The 23808-nt window shown below is 36.4% G+C and overlaps 1 protein-coding gene and 1 long non-coding RNA gene across 4 annotated transcripts in view; one reads left to right on the top strand and one right to left on the bottom strand.

The window, feature by feature from the left end:
* The window catches only part of RNF145 (ring finger protein 145), a 51549-nt gene extending 28727 nt beyond the window's left edge, over positions 1 to 22822 (top strand). For all 3 annotated transcript variants that reach the window (XM_070570374.1, XM_070570373.1, XM_008515153.2), the window contains exons 5-11: positions 1017 to 1252; positions 3822 to 3997; positions 7410 to 7550; positions 10302 to 10484; positions 17226 to 17373; positions 18572 to 18928; positions 21191 to 22822. In XM_070570374.1, the coding sequence (XP_070426475.1) occupies positions 1017 to 1252; positions 3822 to 3997; positions 7410 to 7550; positions 10302 to 10484; positions 17226 to 17373; positions 18572 to 18928; positions 21191 to 21577 (1628 nt within the window). In that variant the 3' untranslated portion in view covers positions 21578 to 22822. The remainder of the gene's footprint in view (positions 1 to 1016; positions 1253 to 3821; positions 3998 to 7409; positions 7551 to 10301; positions 10485 to 17225; positions 17374 to 18571; positions 18929 to 21190) is intronic.
* The window catches only part of LOC139075258 (uncharacterized), a 47448-nt gene continuing 23929 nt past the window's right edge, over positions 290 to 23808 (bottom strand). Inside the window, exon 3 of the long non-coding RNA XR_011525461.1 lies at positions 290 to 638. This is a non-coding gene — a long non-coding RNA (uncharacterized lncRNA). The remainder of the gene's footprint in view (positions 639 to 23808) is intronic.

Below are 23808 nucleotides of genomic sequence, written 5' to 3' on the forward strand. Positions count from 1 at the left end.
CATAAATGTACAAGCTTATTCATAACGAAGCATTTTATAAAATATTTGAAAAAAGCCAAATGCTAATAGTACGTCATATACATTGTGTAATATACCACAAAAAAAAACTATGTATATGTATTTATTGCTGTGGAGAGATATGCATAATATGTATTAAATGAAAAAAGCTGATTATAAAATGGTATGTATAATTTTATAAAAATTATAAAATCATGTATACTATAATCACCTTTATATGAAACATTTGTGTATGTTCACATGCATAGAATAAATCTGAAAAGGCAGCAAATACTATGAATAGCTAACTTTTATTGAGCACTTATTAGGTCTCAGATACAATGCTAAGGCTTTACATGTAGTACTTCTTTTAATGGACCCACCTACTTTTTGGTGATAGGATTATAAGAGTTTGGGTTTTTTTCCTTTTTGCTTATGTATACTTTCTAACTTTTCATAATGATGATGCATAATCCTCTGTGAGAAGAATTTCTTAAACTTTTCAGTTATAACTCATTGAGTCATTTGGGAATGCTTTCATGGTACTATAAGAGCAATTAAAGATCGAAAACCTCGCAATAAGTCTTGTCGCAGCATGATCTCGGACGGGCAGCTGTGTCTCTTGGATTTTATGTTTTCACCTATAGACCAGAACAGTTAAATATTTAGGACCTTTGTAAAAGGAGCTTTATATAAACAATAGTTACTGAATTACTGTAATATTGAATTAGACGTTTTAATAAACTTTCTCCATATTATGCATGCCATCTGGAATATGATGAAGACCATTTGGATATTTGTGCTGCTTTTTTCAAATCAGTCCTAGGGAATTGGTGTTCAAAATTCACAGAACAAGTGAATGTGTAATTATGGTCAGATGAAGTTAAAACTTGATTTAAAGTATTATCTAAGAGATCTTAGTAAGACTTCTTCAAAAGCTGTGTCATCATCCTCGTTTTTTGTTTTTGTTTTGTGGATACCAAATCTCAAAATTAAATGCATTCTCTTCCCCATTTTAGGTCAGTTGGTGGTATGTACTTTATGCTCCTGTGTCATGAAAACGAAGCAGATTTGGCTCTTTTCAGCTCACATGCTTCCTCTGCTAGCACGACTCTGCCTTGTTCCTCTGGAGACAATTGTTATCATCAACAAATTTGCCATGATTTTTACTGGATTGGAAGTTCTCTATTTTCTTGGGTCTAATCTCTTAGTACCTTATAATCTTGCGAAGTCTGCATATAGAGAATTGGTTCAGGTAAGACTGACAGTCACACACAGGCAGATAAGATTCTATGTAAATTTAAGGCTATTAGAGATGTAGTTCACTTTCATTTCACAGTCATGGTCATCGTAACATTCTGTTTGACAGTTTCAAAATAGCAACTATTTTCACCCCAGTTAGGAGCATCTGAGATTTACTATTATGAAGTTCTGTTGAGAGGCAGTGAAGTGAAGTGCTTCTCTGGAAGCAGACTGTCTGGGTTTTTGCTCTGGCGCTGCTGTTCACCAGCAACGTAACCTGGGGATAGTCACTTAAGTTCGCTCATCTGTAACATGGAGCTACTGACAGTGGTACTTAGCTCAGAGGGTTGCTGTGAGACTTAAATGAGTTCACTGCCAGGCAGACGATGCTCAGTATGTGTTAACTCTTATAACGAAGACAAAAATAATACAGAATTGAATACCTAGAGATCTAGTCCTGATTGTTCTCCTGATTATAGTCCTGCTGTGACTAGTTTTTTCCCTGTGTTTGCCTAATTTATTTAAATTGACGAGTTAAATAGTCTGGGCTATAATATGATGAATTTTGTTTAGGTATAGTACTTGAGCTGATTTTGACGACATAACATACTTCTGTCTTCCTACTTTTTTCAGCCTTTGCTCTAAAACAGATTATTCCCAGGCGCAAATAGTAGATATTCAGGTGGTAAATATTTCTACTTGATGTAATTGATAAGTTTCAGTATATAAGATTAGATCTTAAAACTGGCATTGGTGTAAAAAGAGAATGTTAAAATGGGCATTCTCCTTACATCTTGACTGTGTCCGTGACCTTAAGGTACAGGAAGCGCTCAGATTGGCCAAGCTGGTGGTACCAAGTGAAGTGTTATTTGCTGCTGTTGTGGCCCCAGGGGTAGATTTCCCAGAAAAATTTCCCTAAGCTCTTGGCCTTAGCCTGTTTCTACCTCCTTTCTTCATCTTACATAACAATTAACTTGGGCGATTTTCCTGAAAGTAGGTCTTCCAAAGAAGAGGAAGTTATTTTCACACTGTAAATGAAGAGCTTCTTCATGAGGAAGGGTTGCAGTTGTCTTCAGAGTCAGAATGACAAATTTAAGATGTGTATTTCTTTGAATCAGTCTTCTGGAGCTGTCCCCATTTGTAAGAAACAGTAGATATTCAGTAAATATTAATTGGATACTGTTTATTTAGTCACCATGAGGACAGAGCCTCCATTTTTCCATGTCTTGTTTACCCTCTTGGTTGCCATAGATTCATGCATTACTAGGTATTGTAGTTGAAAATAAGTTGTAGGTTATGAAATTCATGACCTGGAAAGAACTGGATAGGCAAGAAGTAGAAACTCATGCTTTTAGTGATCATCGTCTTGAATGGAAAGGATCAAGAGTACTCTCTCCCTCTCAGTGATCAGCTTTGCTGCTAATAATAATTTTGCAACTAGTTGGGCAGTTTCCTTTTTCTTTCAATATTTTCTAATCAGGGAAAAATAGAGGTTAATCTTCACTAGATTTTAGCAAAAGCATTGATTTACAGATGAAAACATTTAAATTTAGAATAACCTGCATGTCAGGATATTTTAACTTAATACTTAAAGATTTTTATCTACCTAGAGATAGATATTAATTAGAAACCAGTACAACTTGCAAGTCAATGTATTTTAATTTAAGATTTTTATAGTTTATTGAAACTTGCTGGTATCACATTGAGAGTTTCAGCAAAACCAGTTGGCTGCTCAAGTTAGAATTTGTAGCCTGCTTGGCAGAGCTCTGTTGTGTTACCAGGGTCTGGTCCCTGGCTTAGTAACTCCAGAAACTTAGTTATGTTTATACTTTCAGGCTGAATCAGATGAGAATTGATTCTCCTGATCAATCTCGTAAGAGATTGTTCTATAAACTAGAAAGCTAATTTTACTGACTTACAGTTGATTAATAAGCTTTTTTTAGGTGTTACCTTTTTTGCTGGTGTTAATGCACTTGGCAAGCCAAATCAGTTGAGAAATGTTGCTTGTTAAACACACAGTAGGAGCAAGGGGAATTGATTTGCCTGGGGGACAAGACTTGGTAACCATCTTTGCTCCACAGTGAACTTCTCCAGTGATTATACTGTCTTCCAGCAAACTAATTCTCATCTGTGACATTCTTGAATAAACCCTGCAAAATTCTTTCTTTTCTGTTTCCCCTTTTCCTCGTCCCTCAAGCAGTGTTGCATCATTCGTGCTAGTCCTGATCATTTTGATTAGATATGAGTAAGTTTACCAAGTCTCTTCAAGCTGCCTTTGACTAGTTTTACTCTGAATGTGACTTTCTTTTGACCTTATCTGTGAACTATATTAGGGCAGTATTCTGTTGCCATGTAATGGGTATATGTCAAGTATTAATAATAATTCACAATCAGTAGATTTTAAAAAAACATGCTATTTACTAACTGTATAGAGCTAACTTTAAAGGAATTTAGCTGAAACACTTGCAATAAAAGAAAATCTGTTTAATTTTTCTCTTTTAGTACTTTGGATTAAATTCTTTTGTGCTTAAAAGTGTGTGTTGAAATGATACAAGATGTTATTATCTTATTTTATTATTCAGGTAGTGGAGGTATATGGCCTTCTAGCCTTGGGAATGTCCCTGTGGAATCAACTGGTCGTCCCTGTACTTTTCATGGTTTTCTGGCTCGTCTTGTTTGCTCTCCAGATTTACTCCTATTTCAGTACTCGAGATCAGCCTGCATCACGGGAGAGGCTTCTTTTCCTTTTCCTGACAAGGTAAATAATAAGAGCATATAATACTATATATAACCTTAGGAAGAGAAAACTTTGATCTGGGGTAGAAAGTTTTGCAGATTAACTTTTATCAGTCGTATTATATTAATATTGCTAATTAAATATATTGATATTTAATTAAGCTAGGATTTTCATTCAGTGGATGCCTATGTCTGGCAATGCAGGGAGGTGCTGAATAATAATGGTGGTGTATTTGGCTGCAGTATGGACCAAAGTGCAGCAAATGAGTTGTGGAAAGATATATATAGCAAATTGTAAAAATATTTTTTCAGTTTCAAGTTAAGTTATTGAGTCAATAAAAGAAAAATGTTACAAAAAGTAACTATCATTCATTGAGTATTTAGTATGTTCCAGCCACACTACTAAACACTTTTCCTCCTACTTAATGTTTACAGCAGCCCTGAGGATAGGTGCCTTTACTGTCAGTACCATTTTATAGCTGAGGAGACCGCCCCATGAGTGACTCGCCCTGTGATGCTGCTTACACGCAGACCCTGAGTTCAGGCCCTGTTCCTTACCTATACACTTTCACTGGATCCTGGTGTTTGTAATGTTTTGCTTCATTATTGAGATAAAGTCAAATAATTGGTGAAATATCATAGTACTTTACTATTTAACTCAAAGGAATTCTAAGACTTGTTTTTTTAAGGTTTTGTTTTTTTAAAGAAAATCTTTTAAGTCATTAGAGTCTTTTTTTCTGCTTTGCTTTTTCTACTTCACTGCTGTGAGCTTATGCTAGATCCTCAGTTGTCATTTTTCCACTCTGAGTTTGAATCTCAAGCCCTCAGAATCTGGTGCGTAGGTATACGTCTTTGTTCCCTGGCTCTTTGTCACTTTGAAAAGCAAGAATGAACCTCCATCGTCCTGGAAAGTAGATAGAGGCAGATACAAGTTTTGAGTTTAGTTAATAGTGCCATTGTTTCTCAGCCGTCGAGATGGTGGAGCACTGTGCACCACATGGCGCAGGGAATGAGATGGTTAAGACCAATTGTTGTCCTTAAGGGTATGGCATTTGTTAAGATTGAAAATGTACTAAATTAAATATCAATAAAAATGTCATGGAGCAATACCTGTTTTGACAAATAAGTAGAATAAACTTATTGGTGAGTCAGATTTTGTAGTTTTTGAAAATAAGACTTTTACTTGGTAAATAGCTTTTATAAACATGCAATAAATTGATATCAAATACATTTTAATGGCTAATTCATTATTAATTGTTTCACTCCTATTTTTATATAAATATTATGGAGGTTTTATGCAGAATATTAAAATGTTCCATAAGTAACTTCATTGAAAGAGAGAGAGAGATACAATCCTGTGGTTAGGATAATAACCCTAGTGTGGAGCTGGGATTGGTCATGTTTTAAACCAGATTGTTATCCACTGTAAAGCACAGTCAAATGAATTATAGCATAATGTAGTAAGCTTAACAAATCAGTGAAGCTGTGAATGAATTTGGACTTACTTAGAGAGTAAGAAAATAATATGTGAGATTTTAGATGAGGTTTCGGTATCTTAAAGTAATTTTTCTCTCTGTTCCTTTCTTATACGTAAGATAGATTGTCCCCTCTCAGAATAAGAATATTTTAATTTGGTTTTTAATAGAGAAGTCCCCGTACAATTCTTTTCTTAATTTATGTCTCTGTAAGTGTTGTTCTTTGTCCTTCTAGAGCTCTCGTGCACCAGGTTATATTTGTGTGCTGCCTTGACCAAGAACAACTTATTTACAAAAAGAATTGCAAGTTTACCAGATACCCTGACTGAACAAACCAACAAAAAAAGCACACACAAACAAACTGAAAAACAAAAAGAAGATTTTTTTGCAGCCGAAAAATAGAAACTAAAATCAATAAAATGTATCATTGAAGAGAGAGGGGAAGAAAAATTTTATAAATTTCCCAAGCTCGCTCACTTCCCCAAAGCTAGGTTGAAACCTTTTGTTTTCTTTAGTATGTTCTCTTTTGAAAAATAGCACCACATACTTTTCTAAAGTGAGAGGGAAAGAATGTGCTCCTCTTGAAAATGTAGTTGAATGTTTGGGTGTAAAAGATTTCTGTCTATATGGAGACAGGAATAGAGAAATAGTGTAGACCTCCAGTAAAATTTTCAGACTTTTCCAGTGAGGATGCAGTAAAATTTTTAGTACTATTTTCAGCCATGGTTCTCATATTTTTTAATTACTTGATGTTGTGTTTAAACATATTATGTAATAATTTTGCTGAGAAAAATGTCAGTCACTTCAGAAATTATATTTGTATAAAATTATTTATTTTAGCTGTCAACCACCATGACTGGTAGATATTTTGGCTCGTAAGGGATATTTTTTCTCATCATAATGTACATTGGTCTACGTAAAATTAGATGTTTTCACATAAAAACTCCCTTGTAAGCAGTCGTGCGGGAAGGATGACTGGAGCAGAAGTGGGAGCTGCATAGTAGAGGGCGGGTGTTGATTTGCCTGAATGGATGCCTCATCCGAACGAATGAAATTCTTCCCTGAGATTCTAAAACTTAAGGTGTACAGTGGTTTGAACATTTTTTGGATGCTATATAAATGTTAAATCCAAATTATTAGTACATAATATTACATATATTTGCAAAATACTTGTAAGTTAATATCTACGATGGTCAATTAAAGTATTGAATGTATTTCCATAAAATATGAAAGTCTTTCCAGGCTGTAGTGTCAGGTCTTCCAGTTCTTCTAATAAGTAGTATTCATAGCAAACTTGTTTGTTAAAAATTGATCCTAAAATTATTTTCAAATAGTCTTGGGCTGTAATCTTGGACATGCTTTTGAAATGGCCCAGGAAAAAAATGCATTTAGCTAAACCTAAACTAAATTAAATTAAATTCTAAAGCACCATTAGTGTGGAAGATACTGTGTGGTGAGCGAGGTCGAGGGCTGCAGAGTCAGGTGGGCCCTGCCCCATAGCTGTCGGGTCAGACGAGGAGTTTGGACAAGTAACCACATTAGCGGTACGGTCTGACAAATTTGAACAGCCAGCATTTTTCAGAAGAAATAATGGGCAACTATACAAGTTTCTGTTAAATGTCATTGTGTTAATTATATGTTTCTTAAGGTTTGAACAAGATTTAAGCCCTTAGAGTTTTATTGCCTTTGAAGGAGATGATAGGTATATAGAAATAAGGCTTTGTTTCAGGTAGGGTGCTATGGACTGAATATTTGCCAGAGAGAGAAGAATGTAGGTTAGGATAATAAGAAGGGGTTTAAATTATTAACGGAATGGTTAGATGATTTCATCTCAAATTTTGGTTTGGGGTGTATTAGTTAATGAGGATCAGATCACGCTTGGTGGTTATTTAAAGGCTAAAGAAGTTTTTATTCCCAATGGAACGTTTTTATGTGTCAGCGTTTCCCCCTTTTTTCTAGTATTGCTGAGTGCTGCAGTACGCCTTACTCTCTTTTGGGTTTGGTCTTCACGGTTTCTTTTGTTGCCTTGGGCGTCCTGACACTCTGCAAGTTCTACTTGCAGGGTTATCGAGCTTTCATGAATGATCCTGCCATGAATCGGTAAGTTCTTTACAATGAATATCTCTAGAAATTTAAATCTTATATTTAACTTAAAGAAGTAATGATTAATTTTTTTTCTTGATGAATATTAGAAGAAATGGAATTTTGAGGAGGCTTTTTTGGAATGAGTGCAACATTTGGATTAAAATACTATGGAAAATAACTAAATTCTCATGTATTAGAGATATATTTTTGTTGTATATACCTAACAATGCATATAAGTCACTCTCCTAGATTTGTTTAAGATATTCTTGGTAGTTTCCTTTTTCCCATTTGAAGTTTTAGTGTAGCCCTGTTAGAATCTGATTTCTACATTTGATACTTTACTAAAAATTTTTACATGGGGCCGGCCTGGTGAGCGAGTGGTTAAGTTTTGCTTTGGCGGCCCAGGGTTTCTCCAGTTCAGATCCTGGGTGCGGACCTAGCACCACTCATCAAGCCATGCTGAGGTGGCATCTCACATAGCAGAGCAGAGCCAGAAGGACCTACAACTAGAATGTATAATTATGTATGGGGGGTTTTGGGGAGGAACAAAAAAAGAAGATAGGCAAACAGATGGTAGCTCAGGTGCCAATCTTCAAAAAAAAATTTTGTTATTTTTCAACATAATTTTGATGCTGATTGAAGTTTCAAAGGACACATTAATGAGAATGCAGAAGAGTCACTCTAGTTGTTATTAAGTCACTAAGATCAGATATTGTGAAACTCTGTAACTGTTTGTAGAACTTGTCATGATTTCTGTTATCTTAATATAGAAGTTTAATGGTTTCATTTATATAAGTTTATAAAACCTCTTAAAGTTTTTAAATCTTTATGGAATATTTCAGAATTAGTAGATGGTGTGTACTTTGGAAATTGGGGGAAAGTTTTTTTTGTGTGTGTATCAGGGTTTTTTTTGAAAGAAAAGAAAAAAACCTATGCACTACAATCTTCCTGCCAGTCCCAACTAACACTTTTATAATGGGAAAAGAGGAGGGAGGATAAGAAAGGAAAATAATTCATGTATAAGTTCACAAAGTTCATACCATTCAAAAAGTACAAAACAGAAAGTGACAACTTCCTCCCCTACTTCCTATTTCTTCTCCCCAAAGGTATAGCTATAGATGGTTATTTTAAAATTTCTTGTAGGGAAAAGTACATATATATATATTCTTTTTGGTTCATTTTCATGTACTATATACACTGTTCTGCACTTTATTTTTTCACTAAATATGTTTTAGATAGTTTTTGTTTTGTTTTGCTTTTTATGTCAGCACATACAAATACATCATTCTCTTTGATGAAGGGATAGTATTTCAAAATATAGATATCTCTTTTATGTTGTTTTGCTATTTAAAAATAATTTTGCTGTGAGTAACTTTGTACTTGTCTCTCTTTCTTTTAAATGCTTAATTAGGAAAATTCAAACCAACACAGTTGAGAGAACAATAAAATGAATCACCCTCATGTACCTGTCACCCCTCTCCAGTAACATGACCAGCCTCATGTCGTGTATGCCCTTATCAACTCCACCCACCCTTCCCCCTCCTCCATAACCCTGGCTGCATTTGTTTGGAGCAAATCCCAGATATAATATCATTTTCACCATAAATATTTCAGCCTATAAATATTTTGAAAAAACGTAACAGTAGAATGTTCATTCCTAAGAGAAGAATTCCTTGACGTCAGTTGCTGTTCAGATTTCCCTAATTATCTAAATTTTTTTAAACATTTTTTTGTTCAACTCAAGATCCAAATAAGGCCCATATTGCAATTAGTTTACATGTGTCTTAAGTGTCTTTTAATATTTAGGTCCCTGCTATCTCTATATTTTATCCCTTTTATTTTACTTGTTGAAGACACCAGATTGTTTGTCCTACTTAGTTCTTCAGACTCTGGATTTTGCTGATTGTATCTTCATGATGTCACATAACACATTCCATTGTTCACTATATTTTCTCATATCTGTATATCTTAACTTTTGTAGTACATGCATAGGGTAAATTATTACCAGTAAGATTGCGTTGAAGGGTATGTCCATTTTAAATTTATTAACAGATTTTTCTCCAGAAAGGTTTCATCTGGTTATATCTCAACTTGGTCTGACCATTTTTTTCTCACATTCTTTGTCAGTACTTGGGTCATCACACTTTGAAATATTTGCTAATTTGTGATTTTGAAAGTTATACCTATCCTTTGCTCATTTCGCATTTATAAAAGTTCTTTATAAATTGAGTCCGTAGGATAAAAGGTCTTAGAACTTTGTATATATTTTGCATATGGAGATTGAATTTCAAAGAAATATTTGTATTTATGTCTTCTGGTTCTTATGCTTAAAGAAACCTTTCCTACTCCAAGATTATGAAGACATTTACCTGTGACTTTTATATTTTATAATCAGGATATAGCTCGTGATGATATAAGGATATAGTTCAGGATATAGCAGTGATAAATTCAGTAGATATCTGAGAATGGGTAGAGGTATCTGGCTCATTAGCAACAAGTTAGAACACTTTTATTTATCTTAGAAGTTGCTTTTTTTCTCCTCATTCTGTGCTAAAATAATAGCTGTTATGTTTTGCACATGTAGTGATATATTATGACTGTATTACGCTGATGTTAAAAGTTAATATTCTGATCAGGTTTTTTTTATCTTCAGTCAGAATAGGTTACAAATATGTAACAACAGTCTAAACTTTTGGATTATTTTCTCTCAAAATTATGTAAGATTGTAATTATTGTTTGTTTCTCTGAAAATGTGTGTTTTTTCAGGGGCATGACAGAAGGAGTCACGCTCTTAATCCTGGCAGTGCAGACGGGTCTGATAGAGCTGCAGGTGGTCCACCGGGCCTTCCTGCTCAGCATTATCCTCTTCATCGTCGTGGCGTCCATCCTGCAGTCTATGTTAGAGATTGCAGATCCTATTGTTTTGGCGCTGGGAGCATCTAGAGACAAGTGAGAAACTTCCTGAAAGAAATTTTTGTAATCTTCTTTACATGAGTTTGTTATCTGAAGATTTAGAAATGGATGAATAATTGGTATTAGGTTAAGTTAACAAGTTTACATTTTTGTTTTTTCTATATGTTTAGTGTTTCGTTTTTTTCTCTCAAGATTCTTGCAGTTAAAAAGTCACATCAAAGGCTGTGTGGTTACAAATCAACTTTTTCTATTTTGGAGAAATTTAATACTTTTTGTATTTTTCCAGTTTTAAAATTAAGGATGTAGAACATCAAATTTAGTCCAGTAAATATGGCAAATAATACATAATTTTATTCTGTGTAATGCTGAAGGAGAGAAAGCATTGAGAGAACTGCAAATGGAGAGAAAAATAAGGCTTGTCAGGCAGTCATAAAGATAGGCATTCATGGAACAGCCTCATCTGATGGCCTTTCAGACAGTTGCACCTTAGTGAGGTTATAATGGGGATTCTTGACCCCTTATGGGACCAGATAAATTTAATAGGTGGAGTCACATTTATCTCATATCACAGAAGTTTTCTTAAGAAATAAAAGTTACAGTATTTAGCTATTTAAGATACTATTTTTGGCTTATTGTAGTTTATACAAGGACATCCTATAAGGAATTGCTTAAAATTCAGGCCATTATTTTTTTCCAGCTTCTATCTAACACTGACTGTTGATTATCAAAATGCCTGAATCTGTTACTGCTTTTGGTGGTGTTTTATGAGCAAGGGAGCAAGCAGTCTTTTGGGAGATAGAATTTTGACAGCAGATTTTTAAAACATTCAGTATTAGCATTTTAATTCTAGTTCATCAGATTTATCTTTCTATCCCCCATCCCAAATTGCCAAACATTCTGAAATTTTTCTCAAATGGTAGAATGGCTGAAAGAAATACTTTAATTTAAATAATCTCAAAGCTCTTGCGTATATTTCAGATAATCATTATAATTAATTATAGTTATTTGATATTGGGTTTGAGGGTTAAGGTTTCTCAATAGAAGCATTTAAGATGTTGACCTCAGTGATGAACTCAGTTAAATGGCTGCTTAAATTGGATTGTTTTTGACCTAAATACAATTACTATTTTGTCATATCTGGCAGTATCCTTTAGTATTATTAGTTATACTAATTAATTTAGCATATTTTAATGAGACTAATATAATACTATAGAAAGTCTGAAAAAGAGAAAAATATACGTAATTCCACTACCATAAGAATCAGAAATCCAATTCTGGATCCTTCCAGGATGCGGAACTAGCCTCATTACTGGCCTCTTCCTCCAAGATCAAATGCAGAGGAAATTGAGAGGGAAAGAAGCAGAACTGAGATCCTTGTGTGTGGGGGTGGGGTGGTCACTTTGACCTGGTGTCAGTGTTGTCATTGATGCCCACAGCGGAGCCAGGAGAGGCTCTTGGCTGTGAAAGGATAAAATAAGAATGAACTGTTAGGGTTCTGTTCTTACCTCTTTCCCACCATTGCCTATGGTAATAAGAGAACACTGTCAACAGCTATATGCCAATACTTTTTAAAACAAATGAAATGGGAAAGATATGGGGAAAATGTAACTTAATAGAACTGACTCAAGAAGAATTAAAAAGCTTGCATAGTTCTACAACTGTTAAAGAAATGGAAGCAAATGGGTTTAAAGATCTTGGCCCAGTTGGCATTACAGGCAAGGTCTACCAAACTTTGAAGGAACGGATTGTCCCTATTTTAAACAGACACTTCCAGACAATGAAAGGAATACTCCCCAACTCATTCTGTGAGGCCAGTATAATCCCTATATTAAAATCAGACAATTTGAGAAAAATAAAGTTTTATTTCACTCATAGTGGGAGATACTATGAAGCTTTTGTAATATTGGGTCAAGTATAGACACCTTGACCAGTGGAACAGAGAGCCCCCAAAACAGGTCCATATATGTATGGAACTTGGGTATATGACAGAAGTGGCATGTTAGATGAGTGGGGACAGGTGTAACGTAGCTTGAAAAAAATGGTTTCTACTTAGATTCTTATCTCAAACTATAAACAAAAGAATCAACTTGAGAATGTTAGAAGACTTAAATGTCAAAACCGAAAAATTAAAACTACATAGGTTAGTATATTTTGGACCTTCAAATAGGAAAAAATTTCTTAAACTAACAGAACTGGCTACGAAAGACTAAGACTAACTGTGATTATGAAAGAAATGAGTGATTAACTATTAAAATTAGTAACATTTCTTAAACCTACAGATAAATAAATTAGAAATGATTATTACAAACTGTCTTTGGGAGAAGATAGTCATAAAATTCACATGTGCCCAAGAATTAGGATCAAGAATATATGAACAGCTCAAATCAGTGAGAGAAATGGATAAAATGCATTGCCACTTTAGCAAAAGAGGAAACATATGAATATGGAGAAGTTCAACATCTTTAGTAATCAGAGCAATGTAAATCCAGACCACAATGAGATACTATTTTAAACCTGTGGGATTGTCAATGAATAAATAAATAAAAGGAAGGCAGAAAAAGAGAAAGGAAAGTCAGCTGATACCTAGGGTAGAAGAAGATATAGATCACAGGATATCCCAGGTTTCTGGTGGACATGTAAATTGGTGTAATCACTTTGGAAAACAGTTTGGCGATATCTCCTCCTAGGTATATGCCAAAGACATTCTTGCACGTGTTCAGTAGGGACACACAGAAGAATGTTCATAGCACAATTCACAATAACAAAAAGGTGGGAACAACCCAAATGCCAAACAAGAAAGTGGGTGAATAAATGTGATAATAGTCACAGAGGAGTGTTAAAAATATAGTGACACAGAAAACAGTATGAATTGGGACCGGCCCGGGGGCACAGCAGTTAAGTTTGCACGTTCCGCTTCTCAGCGGCCTGGGGTTCGCCAGTTCGGATACCGGGTGCAGACATGGCACTGCTTGGCATGCCATGCTGTGGTAGGCGTCCCACATATAAAAAGTAGAGGAAGATGGGCATGGATGTTAGCTCAGGGCCAGGCTTCCTCAGCAAAAAAAAAAAAGAAAAAGAGGAGGACTGGCAGTAGTTAGCTCAGGGCTAGTCTTCCTCAAAAAAAAAAAAAAAAACAGTATGAATGATTCATAGCAATATAATGTAAAAAAGTAAATCCAAAAAGATGACAATATAGAATATTATTTTTATGTTAAAAACAGTTTTGAAATATGCTCTTTGGGAATAGATATAAGTTAAACAAAACTATAAACAGGGAAACAAGCAAGAGAGGGAAGAATACAGGATTCAAGACTGGTTTCATTGGGTGGAGGGAGGCAGGACGTGGAATAGGCAGGCCTGCCGTATAGTTGGATGTGGGTTATTGTCCAGGCCCTCGCTTTTGTTTGGGGAGATGGGTTCGTGAACGCTTGTTACATTATTTACAATAGCTAATTAGATGACTAACTAAAAAGAGGGACATGCACAGACCAATGATGATAGTGTGTTCTGAATCAAGCATTACGATTAATTCAGTGTACTGGGGATTAAAAAAGGAAATGAAAAATATCTTAATTCTCAAATTAGAGGAACAACTAGGAGATAATATTGATAGTGCATGAAACACTGCTTCTCTCTGTTATTAAGGAAGTCTTTAGGAGGAAAATCCTCATGTCTTTGGAATTGCTTGGACTAGAGGTAATTTCCAGCGTTTAACTTAGAACGATGTCTCAGATCGTTTTAGCCATAGAGATAATTGTTACTTTTATCTGTAAGTCTTATTGCTTTATTTAACAAGGAATTTTAGGACTGCAGTCTGCTTATTCAAATTATGTAGCAGATTTTTCAAATGACAGACTTTTTAAGAAACGAGTTGGGGTGGATGTAAAAAAATTTTTTTCATTTAAAGTGCTTAACCTATGAATGGACCAAGATTTCAGTGTCATGTTCTGCTGTTCTTTTTATTTATTTATTTATTTTTGCTGAGGAAGATTGGCCTTGAGCTAACATCTGTGCCAGTCTTTCTCTATTTTGTAGTATGTGGGCCACCAACACAGCATGGCCACTAACAGAGCAGGGTAGGTCGGCACCCAGGAGCTGAACCCTAGGCCGCTGAAGCAGAGCGTACTGAACTTAACCACTAGGTCAGTGGGGCTGGTCCTATTCTTTTTATTTTTAATTTTAAATTAGATTTTTATTGAATATTACCTGCTTATATAAGGGTATGTATGTGTATATAATACACGCAAATAATTAGAATAAATTTAAAACTCTTGTCATACTGTTGTATATACTTTTCTGTTTATGTGTGTAAATATACCTACTTTATATAAATGGATTGTAGGTAACTTGATTTTGGAAGATATATTTAAAATTTTAAGGCAAGTCATCCTATTAAATAAAATGATTTATAATTTATCATCTAACCTAATTACTGTTACAGTAATTCCTTCCTGCTTTTCTTTAAAAAAAAATAAAGTTGCTTGTGTTTGAATCTCAAAGCACCCTTAACTTCTGATGATAGAAATGTTTGACAAGAAAAGACATAAAACACTTTCCAAAGTACCCAGCTTTAATATTTACCATCATAATAATTCACTTCCTTTTCCGAATTGCTAATTATAGATAGTCCCACACAGTGTAGCACTTAACTTTGTGTGTGGTTATTTTAAAATAGTTAAAGGTAGGAAAGATGATTTATGCTGCTTTTTAGCTCCTTGAGACTCTTAGCATGGATTTGAGAACATATCACAAGTGCTTGATATTTGATTAAAACAGCTTAATTTTGTTGCAGCCACAAGGTTTAAACTATTTTGGGTTGAAATCCACATTTCTTCATAATGGTTTTAAATAATCTGTTCATGTTTTATAGGAAATCATTAAAAAATAATTTTAAGTCTCGATATTCAGTTTATGTTGATTGTAGTTGAGTTTTGTTTTTAAGAGAGGGGAAAGCTGTTTTGGGCTCATGCTGATTTCTATCTAGATTTGTGATCACAATGTTAAAAAATTACTCCAACTTTAGCTTTTATTTACCCAGGAAATGGAAGTAGCTATTATCTTTTTTTAAAAAATCGCTTGTGGAGGTAATAGGGTCCTTTATCACCTATTTGCTTATGAATTGGATCCGTAAAGTAACTTGTAGGGGGGTGAAAATCACATCTTTTTTCTGTTGCACAGAAAAGATTTTTCAAAGTTCTGCTTAAGGCGCATCTTGGGGAGAGTTTTTGTATATTTATCTTTCGGAAGTTGGTGTACAATCTGCCTTAATTGGGGTGTATTTAAGGAATGATCTATTAGAGTATTACAATGTATAAAGAGGTAAAAGAAAAAATTATGTTTCTTCTGCTTTTGCCATAACTAGTGGGCTTCACGTGTATATGTATTCCACTGTTGATAACAAAGCAGAGTTCAAGTGGAATCAGAAACTGAAATCTAAGTCTGAGAAATCTCTTGATTATTGAGTGTCTTAAAAGCGTAAAGTTATATGTGTAACTATTTCCCTGTGAAATAACCACGATCTCTTGTCCTGCTTACATCAGAGGGCTTTGCACTTGGATGGGTAGATGGGTAGGTAAGAAAAGGTAGTAACAGATGGAAAATAATTTGAAAAATATAGAACAGGAATAAATTTTCAAGTTTTATTTGTCTCTAATTTCAAGTCTTTGTGCTTGGGCTCTGGGCTGTATGAGGGAGTAATTGTCCTTTTTTCAAGGAATTTGGATTTGGGCAATAAGACTTTTTTATGTGTGTGTGTATATATATATATACACGCATACATATGTATAAATATTTTTAGATAAAAATATAAATAAAAATGTTTAGATGCATAATATATAAAATATATAATTGAAGCAGTACTACAGCTCGTTGTATTGTTGGTTGGTATAGGTATTAAGAATTCTGAGAGTACAGGTGATTCTTGGAGAAAAGATTTACATTATCTGTAAAATATATTCGTTTAGCTTGAGTCTAGACTAGGGTTTAGAAAAAGAGAGAGTGGGATGGAGGCATTTCTGGTGGGATGTAAGAGTGCTTGTGTTTTTCTGGGAGGACAGATCATTAATTAACCATCTTTGCTTATAGTGAGGAACAATGTTAACAAGTTTGGACTGAAAAATTAGTAGTAGAGGACCTCAAATGCTGGGCTACAAAGTTTACAGGAGGTGTTGCCAATGTTACTCTGGTAGAGCTTTGGGAAGATTGATCTGGCTGGGATAGATCAAGGGGTAGAGGAAGGAGCGCCAGCCAGTACGTCTTAAGACACAGTGGTTCATAGTTTCTTCCCCCCAACCTCAGCAGATGTGAGGATTAATATATCTGCTCATCGAGAGCCGTTCCTTTTAGTAACTGTACTCAGAGCGGCAGAGGTTTTCATCACAGGGTGGACCGGATCAGGGAAAGGATGTTGTGTAACTTCCAATCACAAATTACTATTAAAATTGTTAAGATTTAATGCTACAAAAGCTGGAAATTGCTTTGAAGTGCTAGGAGTGGGAATGAAACTGAAAGCAAACTATTGAGAAAAAAAGAGAATTGATGATACTTGAAAGTGACTGAGCGTGGAGATTGAAAGAGAAGGAGTGAGTCAGGTGGCTTTGAAATACCAAGCCTGTGACACGCCTTGCCCTGAAACCCAGCACAGTGACTGCCGTGGGTAGGGGCACTGAAGCAGCGCATTGGTGGAGTTTAAGTATGGCGCAAGACCTGCTGGTTGCTGATGCGATTGTCGTGCTGCTAGATGACAGGCACTTTAAAAGAATGCTTTTCTTCCCTTAGGAGTTTATGGAAACACTTCCGTGCCGTGAGCCTCTGTTTGTTTTTACTGGTATTCCCTGCTTATATGGCTTACATGATTTGCCAGTTTTTCCACATGGATTTTTGGCTTCTTATCATTATTTCTAGCAGCATTCTCACCTCTCTTCAGGTAAGCCCAGGATTAAGTTTATATAATAACTGATTTTCTTATTTTTCCTTCTGGAAAAGGAATTAAACTTTTTCAAGATTAATTATTTTAAGTGTCCTGTTTAGGTGATTACTTCCCACTCTGTTTACTAGAATACATTTATTTGCGCATAGGAGTGAGAATGTAAGTTATTAAAATGCTAGACCTATGTCGTATTTCTTTTAATCAAGGTAATTAAACTTTGAAATTTCTCTTTTTCAAAAAGGTATAATACAGGGGCCAGCCTGGTGAAGTTAGAGGTTAAGTTCACGGACTCCGCTTCGGCGGCTCGGGGTTCGCCGGTTTCAGTCCTGGGCATAGACCTACACACTGCTTATCAAGCCATGCTGTGGCAGGCGTCCCACATATAAAATGGAAGAAGATGGGCACGGATGTTAGCTCAGGGCCAATCTTCCTCAGCAAAAATAGAAGAATTGGTGGAGGATGTTAGCTCAGGGCTAATCTTCCTCAAAAAAAAAAAAAAGGTCTAATACAGAGCTGTCATATAAATCTTCAACAGATAAGTACCCAATAAATATTTTAAAACTTTAGCTCTTGTTTGGAGCACATTTTTTAGTAAATACCCACTCAGAAATATATATAGTTTCATGATGTATATAAATATATGACGTGTGTCTCTATTACAAACACAGACGTGATATATACTTTATATATACACACATACACACACATGCATTATTGCCCTGGAAATGATAACTTGTATTGGTAATAATACTGTATATTGCAGGGAAATTTTTATTGCCTAGTAGTAAGAAGTAAGAGAAAATGTAGTGCTGGCATTAAAAATGGATTCATTGTTTCCTGTAGAGGTAAAGAGTCTTTGAAAGTTGAGGAACAGGCATGACTACAGGATTAGGAAAATTTAGGTAGAATTTTGTTGGGTTTTAGTGATCTAGGGAATGAGGGGAAAGGCTGAGTCAGAGAAAACTGATTATTAATCAGAATTGTTTTAGAAAAGTTACATTTCAAGGTATGGCTTTTTGGTATCTAATACCTGGGTTACTGAGATCACCCACATTTTAATTACACCACTGTCTCCTCTAGATATAAAATGTGGCATCCTAAAAGTGTTAGGAATGTGTTACTGTTTTTGAAAGCTATGAAAAACCTTTCTCAATGATCATATTCTGTTTTAACATACATACTTATTTTTTTTCAGGTTCTGGGAACACTTTTTATTTATGTCTTATTTATGGTTGAGGAATTCAGAAAAGAGCCAGTGGAAAACATGGATGATGTCATCTACTATGTGAATGGCACTTACCGCCTGCTGGAGTTTCTTGTGGCCCTTTGTGTGGTGGCCTATGGTGTCTCAGAGACCATCTTTGGAGAATGGACAGTAATGGGCTCGATGATCATTTTCATCCATTCATACTATAATGTGTGGCTTCGGGCCCAGCTGGGGTGGAAGAGCTTCCTTCTCCGCAGGGATGCTGTGAATAAGATTAAATCCTTACCCATTGCTACGAAAGAGCAACTTGAGAAACACAATGATATTTGTGCCATCTGCTATCAGGTAACTCACAGCAAGAATCCATTTGGTTGGGTCATGTGACGTATCCCTTGGGACGTTAACCACATTAACCAAATTCAAGTTAAATTTCCCGGCGGAATTATCTCCTTGGTTTGGAAAAGAAAAAGGGCCTCAGAAATTATTAAAGACCTGATAAAATATTTCCATTTTATTTCTAAATTGAAAGTTTTTAATTTAGTCCCTCGAATTCTAATTTATTGTTATTTTCAACATTATTGCTCACCCATAAATAAAGGAAAAACAGGTCAGGTGTATTTTATATTTACTCCTGAATATACACACACACACACAGATATATATGCACTATCAAATATATACTGTCAATCAGGAGTCAGCAACTTCTGAAAAGTGGTGTGCCAAGATTCTGACTCTTCCTTCTGGTGTTCCCCGGGTGGGGAAGAAGTATTCATTTACTTAATGTAGGTGCAGCGGGTATGTGCTTACCTGTGGGTTGATGGATATCTGAGATGGGTACAAACTTCTCTGTGTGACAGTGGGGGGCGGGGCGATATGGTAGAGGCAACCAGTTGGTGTGCTGTTGCAGTTGGCCTACCTGGCATTTTTGGCACATGCACCATGAATAGCTGCTGATTGCCTTCTTTTAAAAATCCAAAGATACTATTTAAATCAGCTTGGAAATAAAACAACAACAAAAATTGGCCTAGAGTGTAGTCACCAGTCACTTGAGTAGCATTTACAGCTGAACTGTACTGTTGGAAGAGTGGACAGAAATTATGGGCCACAGCAGAAACTCTGCCTTTAAAATCCCTCTTAAAGAGTGTGGGCTGGTGGAGTAAAACCATGGATAGTACCCGTGAGTGTGCAGGGAATCTTCTTCCTCCAGGGCTGCTTCATCGTTTAGGTGGGGTGTGTATGTGTGTGTGTGTAAGACTGTCTAGAATAGGCATTTTTTTCCTAAGAGTAAAATGCAACTACCACTTTTTTTTATTGTTGTTAGAGCATACTTTTGGGTACTAGCAAAATAACGTTTTCCGGGTTGTTTCTGCATTTGAGGGGACTGAGGAGTGATGTAGGTTCCTCCCAAGTTAAATGGTCATTGTCTTAGTTCTGGCTCCTTTGTGCTCAGTAGCCTTGTGCACAAGACAAAGCACATCAAAGACAAGTTCAGGCACATCAGCTTCAGCAGCCGATGTCTCAATGTTCCATCTCTGGGATTTGAGTCCTCTTTTTGTATTTCCTGTTGTCACATCACTTTTTTTGAGGTGCTAGAACTGCCTGCTGATATCACACAGATAATGAAAGTCAAATTGCTTACCCTCCCAGCTGGCTGCCTTTCTTTGGATGGCTTTCTGCTTAAAAGTTGATTCCCAGGTGTTACCAGTTCTTGGCAAGGAATTTCTGCAATAGCCACAACTCCTTGTTTTGGGACTTAAAATTGATGGTCCATTCACTAAATGTATATTCTTATAATTTAAACTTCATGTTCTCAGGCTTCCCTCCCCAAATATATATTATGCAAGGAATATTAATGTATATTAAGGAATATACCACTTTTCATTCCAGTGTTATGGAACTTGAGTGTGCATAAAGTCACGTGAGTGGCATACTATGTAACTATAGATTGGTGAATGCCATCTTCAGATATCCTGATTCAGTAGGTCTGGGGTGGCCCAAGAGTCTGCATGGTTAGCAAGCACTCTGGGTGATTCTGATGCAAGTTGAGAAACACTGGCTTATATAGACCATCTTGAAAACTGGGTATTACATTGTCCTTAGTGAAATTGCCACTTCCTTGCCAACACTCTGGTGTTCTGTGGCTGATTTTGTCTCCTTGTCAATAATCTCATCCTGGAATAATCTGTTCAGCTGTGTTGAAGCATAACTGTGGAAAAAGTCCTGTCTTCATCAGATTTTTGAGGTTCTGATTGTACTCATGCCATTCCGTTGGAGACCCAGGAATTATACTCTGCAGTTGTGTGATCCTCGTGTTTCATACTAAGGCAGAACTCAGTTAAAAAGGTTGTCTCTTCCTCATTTTTAGTTTTTAGTTCTTTTTTTTTAATTATTTAGCCAGCGGTTCTTGCATTATTTGTATAAAGGGATCTTTGATGGCAAGAGGATTGTTACTAAAATATAAAATGAATTTTATTTTAAGATCTTGTGTTACCAATTTTCTATGGGGAATTTGTTGGAAAGAAATGCTGGAACTAGAACTTTTGGGATGTAGCAGCAAAGATTTTAGATGACAGACATTTATGAGGTATCTTTTTTCCCCCTTTTTAGGACATGAAATCTGCTGTGATCACACCTTGCAGTCATTTCTTCCACGCAGGCTGTCTCAAGAAATGGCTCTATGTCCAGGAGACCTGCCCCCTGTGCCACTGCCACCTCAAAAACTCCTCCCAGCCTCCAGGGTTAGGAACTGAGCCGGCTCCACAACCTCCTGCTGGAGCTGAGCAGAACATCGTGCTTCAGGAAGGTACTGAACCCCGGGACCAAGAGCGTCCTCGAGGGACCGGGATGGAGGAACATTCTAGGGACAATAATGAGTGCATTGCCAGAAGATCAGAGAGCCAGGAAGGAACTTGTGAACCCAAGGAGTATCCTCTTAGTGCAAAAGATGAAGCACGTCCTATTGAGGTCAGCCCAGAAGAAAAGAAGCAGGAGTAAAGCTTCGATCCTCTGGTGGAGGGCTTGACTCACGATGCCATTCGTGCTTAGATTTGAGGAATGAATGTATGCAGTGACTGGGCAGGAAACTCGACATTCCAAGGATCTAATCCAGGAAGTACTCTCAGTGGAGACCGCCTGCTGTCATCCCCTTGACATTGTGGGGGAAATTTTGCAATGTATGCTAATCAAAATGTATTTATGTATCCTATGCTGATGTTTCGTAGAGGTTTGCCAAGAAATTCAACCTCAACAACTTCAGAAACTGCCCCTGACTTGTAAGGGATAAGTAAAATCAGATTTGAGTGTTTGAAAGGGGCTAAAGAAAGGAGGATGAAGAGCCTAAGGACAGCATGGGAAGAAGCAGGCAGAGTGGAACTGACATTTCACTTTCCATGGGACAGGATCATTCCTGTTACCAAGTGTGAGTAGTGACCAGCCCTTTTCTCCACTCCCTTTTCCCTCAGTTAATTGGAACTCAGTCAGGTGATGATTGAATTTTGTACAGCACCGAAATGAAATCAAAGATGTAAATGCATTGATTGTATTCAGAGATTGAAGCACGCTCATACGTGGTTTGTGCTTAGGGGCGGGGGGGTGGGGTGGGCACATGGGCCTTGCGGGTGCATTCACGTAATCTGAGGCTCTTGAACTTCATGATGGAGTCTTCACTATTTTCATGTATATGAAGCTTTTGTTAATATGTTGTATACTCTGTTGGCTGTGTGAAGTAAACTAAAACTCTAATGAACACTTTGGAGTCCACGTTAGTGTAGGAGGCCAAAGTGGGAAGGGCTTTAGGGCACTGATAAAGGCCCTAAGTGTACTTTTCAATCCTGTGTAATGTTTAATTCTTGCAACTGAATCAAAACAGTGTTAAATTATGGCAATATTTGCACTTTGGGAATGAGTACATAACTGTATGATCACATTCTGCAAATGCCACTTTTAAAGCTGTTAATAGACTTTGCACCTTTTCTTTGACGAGGATGTGTCATATTTAAATTTTTACATTCATCATGGCTACAGGTAGAACTGGGGAGGGGGGAATGTAATTTTTTATGGGAATTTTGATATGAAAAGAAACTAGTCATTTATTTATACAATAGGATTGGCTCAAAAAGTGTTTTTCAGACTCGGTATTCCTAATGTGGGATGTGACTTTATTTTCTTTTTAGTAGCAAATTTGGATGTAGACTGACAGACATAGCTGAATGTCTTAATAAATTTAAATTTTGAGGATAACGATGTCTTGTTCCTGTGATTACTATTATTGTAAAGTGTTTTATTGAAATTCTGTTCTTAGGAGGTTTTGTTTTTATCTAGCTGGGCTTTTTATATATCTTGATCCCTGTCAAAAAGGCCCTGCAGATGGCAAAGCTTTTTAACTGAAAAGGACCAGTTCTTTGAAATCTCCTGCCCGTGGTAGCAAACCTAGCTCTGCATCAGAAGCATCTGGGAGCTTTACAAAAAATTACGCATTTCTGAAGCCCATTTCAGACCTACCGAATCAGCCTTTGGGGGTGCCTGAGCACGTGCATTTCAAAGCATCCTGGGTGATTCTATCCAACTAGCCTGGCACCAGCACAATTTTACATCTAGAAAAGAAGTGGCTAGATGAGAATGAATTTCTCCCGCGTGTAGCTGGAAGTTTCTCGCCAGGCTTTTGTGAGCCAGGGTAGGCAGGAACAGAGCAGGTGGCTCCCTCTACTGGTAGCCAGGCTCTTGTCCAAAGACCTAGCAGCCATCTCTGATTTAAAAGGCTGATTTTCAGCCTTTGTGTAAAAGTACATGTTCAAATATTAAACTTCCTGTTGTCTTATTTGAAGGAATAAAATTGCAGACAAAGTTGAAATCATTTACGGCACAGTGAACTTGGCTATCCTTTAGCATTGTTGACTCTTCTTCCCAAAGGACTTTCTCTCACATGGACCTAAGGAAAAGTACTCAGATGTTTTAATAAAAGTGGAGACTTCTTTGGCATGAATTTTACCTTATAATACACTTCTTACTTCCTGATGGCACAGAGACCCCAGCTCTCCTGAGTCTCATGAGCCTCTCAGCAGCCTGGTGGACAAATCGCACCCTCCCAATGTGTGTCCTTTTGCTTCAGTCGGGTGAGCTGTATTACGCTCTAGTAACAAAACCCCTCAAAATCTTAGCGGCGTCACAACAACAAAGGTTTATGTCCCGGGCACACACTGCATATGTGCCTATCTGCAAGTTGGCTG

The sequence above is a fragment of the Equus przewalskii genome, chromosome 13 (genome assembly GCF_037783145.1).
Source record: "Equus przewalskii isolate Varuska chromosome 13, EquPr2, whole genome shotgun sequence".
Classification (NCBI taxonomy): domain Eukaryota; kingdom Metazoa; phylum Chordata; class Mammalia; order Perissodactyla; family Equidae; genus Equus; species Equus przewalskii.